The 13,868-nt window shown below is 30.0% G+C and overlaps 2 protein-coding genes across 4 annotated transcripts; one reads left to right on the forward strand and one right to left on the reverse strand.

Annotated features, from left to right (window-relative positions):
* Positions 1 to 2,755: 2,755 nt before the first annotated feature.
* LOC114167121 lies at positions 2,756 to 7,201 on the forward strand. The gene is made up of 5 exons (XM_028052083.1): positions 2,756 to 3,158; positions 4,188 to 4,320; positions 5,015 to 5,238; positions 6,262 to 6,435; positions 6,861 to 7,201. Exons 1-5 carry the CDS (start codon positions 2,997 to 2,999, stop codon positions 6,945 to 6,947), a joined length of 780 nt encoding a protein of 259 aa, XP_027907884.1. The 5' UTR covers positions 2,756 to 2,996; the 3' UTR covers positions 6,948 to 7,201.
* A 1,680-nt stretch (positions 7,202 to 8,881) lies between these two features.
* LOC114166090 (mediator of RNA polymerase II transcription subunit 7a-like) lies at positions 8,882 to 12,855 on the reverse strand. Of its 3 annotated transcripts, none has more exons than XM_028050751.1 (7): positions 12,714 to 12,855; positions 12,328 to 12,347; positions 11,980 to 12,148; positions 11,356 to 11,425; positions 10,542 to 10,708; positions 10,365 to 10,438; positions 8,882 to 9,246 (listed from the first exon to the last, which is right to left on the reverse strand). In XM_028050751.1, the coding sequence occupies exons 3-7, from the start codon at positions 12,112 to 12,114 to the stop codon at positions 9,186 to 9,188; spliced, it is 507 nt and encodes a 168-aa protein (XP_027906552.1). In that variant the 5' UTR covers positions 12,115 to 12,148; positions 12,328 to 12,347; positions 12,714 to 12,855; the 3' UTR covers positions 8,882 to 9,185. The 3 variants fall into 3 exon arrangements, with proteins under 3 accessions (XP_027906552.1, XP_027906551.1, XP_027906550.1); XM_028050750.1 differs by lacking the exon at positions 12,714 to 12,855 and adding an exon at positions 12,464 to 12,518; XM_028050749.1 differs by lacking the exon at positions 12,714 to 12,855 and having other exon boundaries at positions 8,905 to 9,246; positions 12,328 to 12,456.
* Between the last annotated feature and the right edge of the window lie 1,013 nt (positions 12,856 to 13,868).

Genomic DNA, 13,868 nt, shown 5'->3' on the forward strand with positions numbered 1-13,868 from the left:
AAATCATCCTTTATTTTCTTCTTTGTAATGATATAATACATGTGACTCGTTCACGATATTTTTTTCAATATTAATGCTTTATGTAAAGTGAAAGAATCGATCAAGAAAAAAAAAAGAAAAAATAATAAAAAGTAAAGAATAAAGTTAATTGGATAAAAATATAAAAATATTTATTTATTATCAATACCTTTATTTATTATATTAATATTATTGTTTTAAAAAACTAAATATTAATTATATAATCATCAAATATTAATGAAATCATGATTTATATAACTTTCTATATATTTTTGTGAATGTTTTACGATAAATTTAATATGCGTAATTTTCCTTTTCTTTCCAAAACTTTTTTTCATGGGTGATGATAAACAAACAGTCCAAAGTTTAAAATAATTTAAAATGAATCTCCTATAAGAATAAAAGTAACATTTTTTTATTAAATGTAATAGGGGTAGAAAAATCAAGAGATGTTCATGAAATTTTTTTATTGTTTTTCTTTTAAAGTTTTCATCTCAAGAAATCAACAAGACCCAACGTACATATGTTCTAATATATTTATTGGTGTCTAATAACAGTGGTGGGCTAACATAATACATTTAAACTTTATATATGTTTAAAAAATTAATATGAAACTTTTTTCATACATATGTAGTTTTTCAATTTTAAAATATTTTTATAATTTAACATTGCTTAATATCGTGTTTTAAAATATATGAACAACTAGGATCTCTTTGATTTTCATCTTTGTTTTTATTTTTTTTAAAAGTGAATTTGTTCTTTTATGTTTTATCATTATAGCTATTTTTGTTAAACATTTAAGAATAAAGAATAATTTATCAACTCTAACAAAAAATTTAGAGATATAATAACTAAAAAATTTAAGATAATAAATCACACTTGAAAAAGTTATAAAAAACATATAATATATAATTTTTTTTTCTAGATTCATAAAAAAATATACAAAAAATTTAAATGAAAAATATTAATTATTAAATTAATATTTCAATATTAAGTGAGATAAAAAGAGTTGTCTTTTTTATCTTCAATGATGGATGAGAGAATTGAGAACTGAAAAAAAATCAAATGATAATAAAATAAAACATTAAAATATCTCAATTTAACTATTCTTTATTTATTTAATTTTATATTTCATTATTTATTAATATTAAATGACATATTTTATTAAAAAAATAAATAAATAAAACTACTTAATTTAGTTTCCAATATAGTATGTACTACATATAAATAAATAAAAAATACATAAAAATTTGGAGATTATGACTCCTTGGCCATTACTAAGATCCGCCTAATATGAATATGATGATAGATACATGGATTTAGTTAAAGAATTCAATGAATTAGTAATTATAACAAGTTATTTAAAATATTTATATAAAGTATTAAAAGCTAGAATTTTATTTGAATGGAAAAACTCAATATTTTATCTTTTCAAGATATGAAATTACTTTTAACTTTTATATGTGTATAGAATATTAGAAAAACATCAAAATACTTTTTAAAGAAGTTACAACGTTCATTTTTTTTTTCAGAAAAGGAAATCGAAGCCACTAAGGTAAACCTTTAATATTCATAAAATAACAACAATACGAACTGTTAGATAGATAGTAAAAATTTAAAAAATAACACTGATGCTCCTAACAAGATCTGTGATAATAATTAAAAAATAATATAAATAATTAGTCCAAAACAATCTTACATTATAAGCCCATTTTACATTTTAACTTGATTTAAAAGGGGTGGTGATTAAAAATAGGGTTAAAAATGTTGTTGTCTTTAACTTTCAGTGAATTTTGGAATTAGTCTATTTTAAAATTTTTAATCAATTTAATTCTTCATCTTTTGAAATACGTTGATTTAGTCTTTTTAATTAAATTTTGTTAGGTTTATTTAATGTTTAGTATGCATCTCATAAGAATTGTATTTGAGTTGTTTATATTGTTTGACACAATTTTGTTCTAATGTTAAGTCAAATACTATTATGAAACGTGCTTGAAATGTCAAATAAACTTAATAAAATTTGATTAGAAAGACTAAATTCAAGTATTTTAAAAAATGTAAGACTAAATTGATCCAAAATTTTGAAATGAACTAATTTCAAAATTCATCGAAAAGTTAAGGGAAAAAAACATATATAACCCTTAAAAATATAATCCTAAATAACATTCATATAAATTTAAATCATATATATTAATGAAATAGTATTATCTTTAAATTTTTTAAGTTAGAATACATTTAGATTGCATACAAATAATGAGCAAATATATATATATATATATATATATATATATATATATATATATATATATATATATATATATCTATAACTATATATAAAGGGGATTTCCTCTTTTGTGTCCACATTTCATAATTCCAATTTTACCCTTTACAATTTAATTATTTATTAAATTTTTAAAAATTAACGGTTAATTTTACAAGTTTTTATAAAACTATTTATTTATCTCATTTTTCTTTTTTCTCATACTATTCATCAACAATTATTTTTTTCATATTTTCTCCATACATTTCACTTTAATTTTTATAAATATACTTTTATTTTGTTCATTAACTTAATAACATTACAATATCATCAATTATAAATATAATTCGAAAAATGTGTACACGCAGGCGCGATAGCGCCTGTGTTTACACTAGTATATATATATATATATATATATATAATTTTGAAGGTTTTGGTTTTTCCAGGGAGAATTTCCGACAAAGGAAACGCTGGTACCCGACGCGCTGGCAAGCACGTGGAGAGTTCCGTTTTCCTTTGTAGCATAGCCCTATAAATAATTCTCAAGTTTCCACACTTTTCTTCCCTCAGGAACAGCGCAGAACCTAACCCTCACGAAAACCCCTTCGATTCCGATAACTCTCGTTCTTCCGAAACCCTAACCCCAATTCGTTGGGATTGAATTGGAGGCGATCGTGAAAGGATTGTTTGAAATTGGTGGTGTCAGCGTTGAAGAACGATGTCTGCTGCTGTGTGCGGAAGCAAGAGATCTTTCTTCGAAGAGCTTCCTCCGTCACCGCCGCTCTCCAAGAGGCTCCGTTGTTCCTCTTCGCCGATTCGCTTCCCTCCTCTCTCTCTCATCGACCAGCTTCGCCCGCTCTTTCCCCACATGGACGACCTGGTATCTATTAATTTCTTTCTCAGTTTTACTTTTACGTGACATTGAATCCACTTACGGTCACACTTTACTGTTTTACTAATCTTTTAAACTTGGTAGTTTGTTTATAGTTTAGTTGCAAGGTTAGAATTGTAGTTTATCTTCTTGGGCATATTGTTATCAGCTACCGTGTTTGGTTGTCCTTTCGCTTTTTTCTTTTGTGCTGCAAAATAATTAGTGAATGTAATTTTGGCTTGAATCGAGAGAGGGAGTTTCCGTCTTTCATTTGTGTTTGTACTTGATAATGAAACGGCAGGTAGTCCTGAAGTTCAGTATGTATGAACTCAATAGGCCTACTATCTTGGATTGAGCATACGTATTTAACGAACATGTCAATCAATATCCGATTGGCTGCTCTGAGCTTATCGGAAAAAAAAATTGTCCACACTTCCCTCATTTGACCTACTTTGCTTCTTTTTATGGAAACGCCCCTCATTTTTCTCTCTTGAGTTTTGGGAGTATCCTTTGTCATTTAACATGTTTCCCCTTTTCTGGGATGTTATGAATGCTGTCACGTGCGAGGGAGAGGAAGAGGTGGTACTAACTGTGCAGCAAGTAGGTGCCATGGGCGGTCTAGAATATCAGTTAGGCCTGAAATTTCGTAATTGGGGTTAGAAGTATTATGGTTGGGCCTAGAATGTAGTAATTGGGGCTAGAAGTGTCATAGTTGGGCCTAGAATGTCGTAATTGGGGCTAGAAGGATCGTAGTTGGGCTATAAAATGTCATAATTGGGCCTCAAGGACCAACTCCAACTGACTATTTGAGGTCTTAGTGCCTCTCAACTGTTAATGTGACAGGGGGAGTGGTCATAGTAAATGGTCAGTCTCCGAAGATAGGTTGGCAATCTGGGATTTGACTTTTGGCGGCCGGTCGAATCGATCGGATCGAATCGAATCTACGATGTGTTCAGTTGGTGTTTTTTGAAAGTTGTATGATTGATATAGATGATTCTCTTACTCACATACCTTATTGGTTGTTATTTTACCTTTCAGGTTCTTGAGAGGGCACTTCAAGAATGTGGAAATGATATAGATGCTGCAATCAAGAGGTTGAACGAGCTTTGCTTGGGAAATGCAGATGGAAATGGAAATTCCGAAGGATCGGATGTTGTTAATTTGGATGCAGGTATGGTTGGTTGATGTTTGCGATTGAATGCTTTGTAGACTAAACTTTTATGAGAAAATTCTGTTTTTATATGTTCTATATATGATAGGATTTTAATCTGTTAATTAATTGCTTTCTGGTATTGTACTGGTGAACTGCTCGTCTATGCTAACCCGGACAGGGGCTGTGGAAAGCTATGAAGCCCAGATACTGGCACAGATATATGGCTAAATTGAAAAACATAGGACACGGAACACGATATGCATATACATATTAGTTTCAAACTTTTAACTAACAAATTGTCAACTAACACAAAAAATGAATCTAATTTATCAATCTAATATTCAAAAAGTGAAAAGTAGTGATCATATAATATTTTTTTCTTATTTTTATAATCATAATAGAAACTCATGTGATAAATTTACAAGTTTATAGATTTTTTTAGAAAATCATTGAATTCTTGGTTATTAACATTATGTTGGAGTCATGTCAAAATCATGTTAAAGACCAAAAGATGTCTTTCAAATTGGACACTTGACTGATACGTATCGTACGAGTATCGGTGTCCGATACGTGTCAGACACGGGACACGCCATTAATGAGGCGTGTCCGGGCTTCATAGGTGGAAAGATAATGATATGAGTTGAATAAATTACCAAAAAGTTTTTGTAACAAAACTAATTGAGAAATTGACCTTTTTCGAGACACTCTGCAGGTAAATTGGAAGACAATGGAAATGCTTCTGTTCCTGAGGACCAGCCTACTTTGAACAACCACCTTCCTGCAGATGGAGCAGAATGGATTGACTTTTTTGTTAGGGAAATGATGGTTGCTACTAGTGTTGATGATGCTAGAGCCCGTGCTGGTAGAATGCTAGAAGTTCTAGAGAAATCAATCAGTGAAAGAGCAAGGGCTGAGGCAACTGATGCACTTCTAAAGGTACTCATTCTAAAACCATTCAAGATTCATGTTAACGACCAAACTCTGATGTTTTGCATGTCACTGAGTGAATGTCTGTTTAGAGGAACAGATCAATGGTATGATGTATGCTGTGGCCCAGGGAATGCTGAACTGAAGTGGCAGTTGGGTGATGTTGAGTTCTTTGAGATTGGTTTGTTTGTGGAGGAACTCTATTGTTGACTTAAGCTGAGGATGGTTCATCTTAATTCTTTCATTGTAATATTTTTACTTTGTTGTTTTTGTGTAATGATTCTGTGTATGATGTTTTAGTTTCACTAGCTTGTACACGAGGTTAAACAAGAAAATAAAAATATTGGGGAACTAAGTGTTGGGTGGCAACAAGTCAACAAGAAAAGAACCTCAAGCCTATCAAAGGTGAGAGTGCTGTGTTAGATTTATGGACATACTTGGCAAAATTAAAGGAAGTTCGTATGTACCAGTAGTAGAAAAAATAGTAGAATTTTGCCCCAATGGGGTTCTGGTGTATGTGGAGAAGATATGAAGAAGCTCCAGGAAGGATATTAGATCAAATATAGGTTAGTCTTGTTAATAGAGGTAGAGGGAGGTCAAGAAAAGTTATAGGCAAAACCATCAAGAAGGATTTTAATGGTCAGTCTGTCTATAAAATTGTTGATGATGATAGAGCAATATGACATTATTTGGTTCGTGTAGCCAAACCTAGTAGGGAAATGCTTGGTTTTTTGTTTGCCTGTATGAGAAGATTAGAGAGGGAAACTTACTGTGCTTAGACAATCTGGTGTGTGGATCTTCTTTGAATAAACATGCAAAATATATCGTGGCTGATTTTCTACAATACTCTGTAGTTTGTTTTCATATAGAAAGACTGTAATTTTTTTAATAATGAACTCTGAGCTAGAATTATAATGCTTAGATTGCACTCTGATATTCTTATATATTATGACCTGGTGATTTAGGAATAAATATATAGTGTTTCTTCCTGGTTCAGCTTGTATCGTAGTTGTATAATGTTCTCATTTTCAGGAAAATTTGATGCTGAAAGAGCAAATCGAAGCATTGATTAAAGAGAAAAATTCTTTCAAAAATGCTTTTAAAATCCAGCATGAACGATCTGCTGATTACGAGGTTAAGAACCAAGAGTTGCAGCATTTAAAGCAATTGGTGTCTCAATACCAGGAGCAGATTAGAACTCTCGAGGTTTGAATCAACTTTCCATCTTAATTGTTCGTTGTCACATCTGTTCATTAGGCTAAGGATTTAATCAGTATCATCTTTCGTGATTTGGTCTTTTTTTAGACTCTATTGTTTTTGACACGACCTTGTACTTGTTATCATCTTCTTTTCATTTGAGGTTAGGAGTCAATATAGCAATCTGCTATTTACATATAGGTTTACAAGCGAGTGCAACTTGGGCTTGTAAAAGGGAGAGGGCAAATACATAAATATTGCATCTTACTATAAGAAATCAGTTTACAGATTCAAATTGGTCCATTATTAAATTCAGACAAACCAGATTAATGGGTAGTAGTGGATGGAAAATCTAGTCTTAAATAAATTGTTACGCTATCAATAATTGGTTCTGAGCATACTGATGATTTGTGTGTCCATTGATTTGGTGACAGGTGAATAACTATGCTTTGGCAATGCATTTGAAGCAGGCTCAACAGAGCAACCCCTTTACTGGGCACTTCCCACCTGATGTCTTCTAATGGGGTGAATGTGTAAAACATAATAATAGAGGTAGCAAATAGCTGCTTCAGCTTGACTAATTATGTTCATCTTATTTTTTTTCTTTCGTGAAAAGGTTAATGCTGCTGTAATTTCCCTTTTTATAGCTTCTGCATGCTTTCTGCTTTTATAGTATCCTATCAACACATTATAGAATCCAACACTATATCAATGTTTTCAGTCAATCTTATTAGTATCATCCGTTTGGAAGAAGCTATAAATTTCTTTTTCAAAATAAGTTTAATTATACATGCTACAATCAGAATTTTAATTTATACACTGCGTCGAAACTGCATCACTTATTCTTATCGATCGACTGTTAAATTGTATATAATTATTATTGGTGTATTTGAGATTTTTTTTAGCAGTTTCATGCGTCAAATATTTTAAAAAAAAATTATTTTCGGTTTTAATTTCTTAAATTTTCACATCAGTTATGCGATTTAAAAGAGAAAAATCTATGCTAAAAGAATGTTATATATAATTAACGAATAAAATTATTTCAAATAAGTGGAATACAATGGAGTATTGATTCTTATACTAATTATAATATTTCAATTTTCAAGAATTTATTTATGGTATTATTTATTTTCCGTAATAAATTAAATTTCAGAAGATTGCGTAGCGAATCTTGATTTTCATTAGTTTAAACATTTATTTATCGACTGGTAAAGAGATTAGTGTTTAATTCACTTAATATTTTTAATTAATACACTTTCAGCTTGTTTCATTAGCAATATATCATTGTGTTTTCATAACCAATTTTATTTTCTTTCTTTCTTTTTTCACAAATTTAATGCTTTATTAATTTTATTAGATTGTAGAAATACAATTTTAGTATATCTTATTTTCTGTTTGGTGTGGGACGGACATTCTCTTGTTTCATATTTGGACCTAATTGATCGCCTTCCATATCAGTTTGGCACCTCTTATGCCACTTCTATTATTTTAAATGTTTCTTGTTGCTAAAAAAAATAATAATAATTGAACTTTGGAATCTATCAAACTAAGACTGATAATCAAAATCAAATCATAATCTCTCTTTATAGATTTTCTTAAAATGGTCTTAATAACAGGATTCAATCAATTAGATCATAAAAATCTAAAGAAGCACAAATAGAAAAGTGGGAATGAAATCCATTATTGAACAAACAAAACAAAAACAAAACATAAAAAATATGAGCACAGTAATAATATGTGTACTGTAGATATAAATTAGAATCAGAAAAGAAATAAAAGAATAAAAAGAACTTATAGATCAAACTTCATGAACAAAAATGGATATATACTCATGTAGATTCCATAACTCTCAGCATTCCCAAGAACAAAAGAAAAATTATAGAAAGAATTAGATGATGGCGACTACCATTTGAAGAATAAAAAATTGTCACTTGAATGTCGAGATAAAATTAAAAATAAAAATAATAAAACCTTTCTATAAGACTCTCGGTGAAAGGTGAGAAGAAGAAAACTAGTTTATATTTTTTTTCTTCAATAAATGAGTTTGCAATAGACATGATATCTATTTAAAAAAACTAGAATCAAAATTTAACTTCCTGAAAACAAACATTCCAATACTATTATTCTTATTTAAAAACAATAAAATATTTTAATTCCTAAGATTTCTAAAATAAAAATTTGTTTAATTTACTTTGCAAGACAGGATTTGTATGCAAAGAAAGAAAACACGTAGGCCTGTTCTTTTCATCAAAGATTTTAGTCATCCATCTCCTAGTGATCATTCCTTGACAATTCTTATACTCTTCTTAGAGTCCCTCCTTTACTAGTCTTAGTTTCATTGAATTCCTTGAATGAGTAACAGAAAGGTAGCACCTCAAATACTATGCACAATAGCATGGGACAAGAAAATGCAAAAACCAAGACAATCAAGGATCTAAATATTGCAGCATCTTCATCCTGAAATCTGATAATGTGCTGTTCTCATAAAGATGGTACTATAATATTATTTAAATAATATTCAATAGAGGCAAATTCGTCCCACTACTATCGTACATTGACAGTTCAGACTTCCATACACTGAATATTTATAAGGATAGTAGCAACACTCACACAATTCTTCTAATTCTAATATCTCTACACAAGCTGCAAAACAGCTTTCATCAAATTTCTTGTTTTAATCTTTTCATCATTTGCTAAAATCTATTCTAAAATTAACTTCATCAGTTGATTCTTGCTGTGGATACAAGATTGAGAACGCTCTAGTGACCATCAAGTGTTGCCAAGGACTCGTTAAGGAGCCGTCGTGCTTCTTCTCTCCTCCTGCAAATAGAGATTTCCTTAGAAAAAAAGCCAATGACAAAAAATCAAACATCATTTTCGTCCCTATAAGATTTAGATTCGACAACATTTGTTCCAATAAATTGCGAATCACCATTCAACATAGTGTTTTACTCTGACAAGATATGATAAAATTTTGTCCCAATCATGCATTAGTATTATATAAAAGAAAAGTATCTGCTCAATTTTCACCAAAGCAAAACTAGATAAGCAGGGAAAAGGAAGGTAGTGAGATCTGCTACACCATCTCCTAGACACAAATAACAACAGAAGCCATACCTTATTAATGTTAAGAAATTATAGTTCACTCCCCCATTTAATCATTTCCCACCTATCAACCTTTGTTCACTGCCTATAAAATCATACATTTCAGATCAATCAAGTTTCACAAGCATTACACCCTTTTGTTTATCTACAGCTCATTGAACTTAACCAAGATACATTGAGAATTGTCTTTTCTAAGTTCGAAAATTTTAGAAGAGGGTTGTAAAAAAAGAAAAATGTGATATGTCTCCATTTTCAGTTTCAATCACATTATTAAGAATTTAAACTTTCTCATGGTCTTCCATGGGTTCAAGAAACATTCTAAGTATGCAGTTTGTAAGTGTAATTTTAGTGGTGAGGTATAATGTAGTTATTAAGGTAAGCAGGCATGGGTATATGAACTTAGGAGGGATTACTCTATCACAAGTTAGCGGTTATTTGTAAAGTTTTTGTTAGAAGTCCCACGTTGAGTAGCCTTGAAAGCTACTACCACCACTTCGAACATTGTTGTTGTTGTTGTTGTTGTTGTCAACATTATTACCATACCTATAAATTAATTTTAATATGATGGGAATTTTTTAAACTATTTTTCAAAACTAAAAATCACCCTCAAACAAAAGCTAAACATTTAAAAACTGGTTGTTGCAGTGTTACCAAAAAAAAAAAGGATCTGTTCCCTCCTTCAAAGGATTGTTTTCGTTATGTAATAATATCTATATCCATTAATCTAAAAGATATGGCTGACGATTTATTAGCTATCCAAACTAAAAGTTGATCCAATCCATTAAGTCCAGGTACACTTTCTTATACACACACATATACATATATATTTATACCTCTTTATGTCCTCCACTGCTTGTTTACGGCGTTGTATCTGAAGTTCCAAAATGTGAATCAGAGTTGCTCTAGCCTATAAAGTAAATAAAAGATATAATTAAAATCCCAGACAACGGAAACAGAACAGCAAGGTAAGTGTATATTTCCTTATACTTAGTGTATAGAAGAAAATATACCTGATGAGGACGCAATGAATTTAAAAGGTGATGTAAGTTTTTGAATACAGTAGATATTTCTTCGACTCTCCTTGCATACTGTGAAGGTCTCTCAATAAGAATATCAGCAAGCTCCAAGACATGTAGTTGCAACTCTCCATTGAGTGACCTCAGCTCCTTCTTGAAATCTATAGAAGATCGGAATCTTTTACTAAAGGATAGAAAAAAATCTTGTAATTGTTATGTTAAAGCAGCTTATAATGAAAGAGAAAATATATTGTGAACACTTGACCCTTTTGAAATTACTCACTTTATGGAAGTTACAATGAACAATTTCACCAGTTGCTCAAGAATACACCAGCCTGTTAAGTAATTGAGTATGGGAAAAGATACCCAATTTAATTAAAAAGCCAGTGCATGTAAAGTTGAAATTGACATAGTATCTATTCTAGGTTTGTGCCTTAGTGATTCATCTTTCTCATATAGAAATTGAAATTTCTAAAAGATGATGAAAATGATAGGGAGCATTTTGCAACATAGTACCTATGGCAACAAAGTGTACACAAACAACCTAAACGTGAGTTATCAACATTAAGAAGCAAAGATTCACAAAAGCATTCAAATGTTAAAGCAAAGTTTATGATGATACTACCAGCTCTTCCGGAGCAAGAAAGAGAAGTCATATCATTTACTATTCTTTTTGGAACGATAGCTTCCAACTGGATAATATTGGGATAGAAAAGCATGATAATAGAAAACCAAAACTAGCAACTTGTGGTCATTACAAAACATTATCATATCACGTTGTGCATGAATAGGGCTAAAAATGGCCTACCAACATTAGGCCCCTTAGAATAGAGCTGGCGCACCCCTTGTTCTTCCAAGCTTGGTAGAACATCACTAGTCTACGAGAAAATAAACAAAGAACTATAATTTTAATACGTTATCATGACATAGAGATCCTACATAAAAGTACAAATAGATAAGCAAAGACTTTGTGAAAATTGCAAATCAGACCCACAAGAAGAAACCCCATTTCAAGTGCCCACCTAAAATAGTTGTCCTTAAATCATTGAAGATAATTGAAGAAGAAAAACTTACTACCATGAAACAACTTATTATTACATATCATATCAGTATGGTCCAATTACAATCCTATGTGTGTGTGAAAAAACTACGAAAATTAAGCTATTTCACCAATCTCTAAGAATTCAATAAACAAACCAACTGACTCCCACATAAGCTGTTTCAGATTTCTTTTCACAAGCCGAAAATCGATGCCAGTGAAAACAAGCATTCGCAAAAGCTTTCAAATAATCTGAAAACATTTTTAAAGCCTCGATGTATAGTTAAAATTTCACCAAGAAAGTGCTTATTATACCAACGACACTGCAATTGCAACAGCAGAAGCTCATTTGAACATTACATCCCAAAAAAAGGCATAGGAAAAAATGATTACCGTGTAATTGCCTCCAAAACAAACGTAAGTCCCTTCAATAGGCGGCGGAGGCTCGGGAGCAGACTTAGGATCTTGCAAGTAATCTTTGTAAAGCCTGTAAAAAGGTGGCGGTGGAGGGTATGTCGCCGTTGCCATAATTAAAACCTTTTAAACTTCTCAATTTCACGATCTGCACCATCATTGTATGATACGACACAACAATTAGGGCATGAAAGACACAGATGCTTACTCTCTCAATTGTTCAGTTGCGAACTTAATTTCGCGAGAGTGAGTGAGTTGAGTGAGAAGTTTGCTGAGACAAAGGCAAATGAAATAGAGAAATTGATTAACAGAGAAAGAGGAACTCACGGAAACCGGCGACCGGCGAGCTACGGCGGAATGCGAGAAGGAGACAAAGAAATTAGGTTTAGAAAGGGGGAAAAAGTGAAGTGTAAATGTCAAAAGAAAACAACAAAATAAAAATAAGGAAAATAAAAAAATTAACCTTAAGATAAAAATTAAAATAATCTAGATTAAAAGAATCAAACTATTTAAATTATGGACAATGATACTTTAACCTACTTTTTTTGACCCACTTTTAATCCATCACTTTAATCACCATTAGATCATACATCACATCACCAAAAAGAATAAAAAAAGATGATCTAATGGTGATTGAAGTGGTGGGTTAAAAGTGCGTCAAAAAAAGTGGGTTAAAATATCATTTTTCTTAAATTATTTTTCTCCCCGTTTGCCTTTTTATCCCTCCGTCGAAGAGAACCGGTCCAAAATGGTGGTCTGAGTCTACACCCACGACCGCCGGCAATCTTCCGCCGCAACCCCTGCGGTGGTAAAGCAAAGAAGGTCTTTGATGCGGACAATAAGGGGTTAATGGGTCAATACTTTTCAATGGGATGTATACGTAATATTCAAATTAAGGCTTAATACTTTTTTATCAACAATTTTAAAATAATTCATTTTTTGAACAGTCTCAATTTTTTTTATTTTCTTAATAGTCTATTTTTTAAAAATTAGAATAATATTTATATAAAATATTAAATTTAGTGTTAATTTGAAAATAATAAAATTACTAATTTTAATGAAAATTAAAACTAAAATAATAAAATATATAAAAACTGAATTGAATGAAATAAAAAATATAAAACTGAATTGAACATAATTATAATTTGACAAATAGATTTTTTTTAATTAAAAAATTAAAAAATATATTAAAAAATGAACTAATACGTGATATGCACTTTTAAACAAAGTTAACGACCTAACAACGGTTAGTCAAAATTATGAAATAAAAATAAGAGTGAACAAACACAATAAAAATAAGAACAAATTTTTATAGAAAAATAAAATTTATATGACATTTATTTAAATTAATAATAATTAACGTATACACAGTTATGTATGCATTTTTTAAATATAAATTATAGTATGTAAGTAGATGATAATAATATAATGTTATTAAGTTAATATATAAAATAGATTTATATTTATTAAAAATAAAGTGAAATGAATAGAAAAATTAATTGTTGATAAATAAAAAAAGATAAACAGTTTTATAGAAAATAGGTAAAAATAACATTAAATTTAAAAAATTTAATAAATAATTATATTCTAAAGGGTATAATTGATATTATGAAATATAGATATAAAAAAGAATCTCTTTATATATTGTTATAGATAATAATAATTAAAATAACAAACAACAATAAAATTATGATAAATTTTTTTGTAACAATATAAGTTATTTTTAAATATCTTTATTTATAACGACTAAATATAAAGTAATATGTTGATTTTGGAATAAATTTAATACATAAAGTATATGTGTTTGTTAAAGATAATGTTTTACAATAATAATAATGTAAACTTATCACTCAATATATGTTAAACAC

This window comes from Vigna unguiculata, chromosome 10 (assembly GCF_004118075.2).
Source record: "Vigna unguiculata cultivar IT97K-499-35 chromosome 10, ASM411807v1, whole genome shotgun sequence".
NCBI lineage: Eukaryota > Viridiplantae > Streptophyta > Magnoliopsida > Fabales > Fabaceae > Vigna > Vigna unguiculata.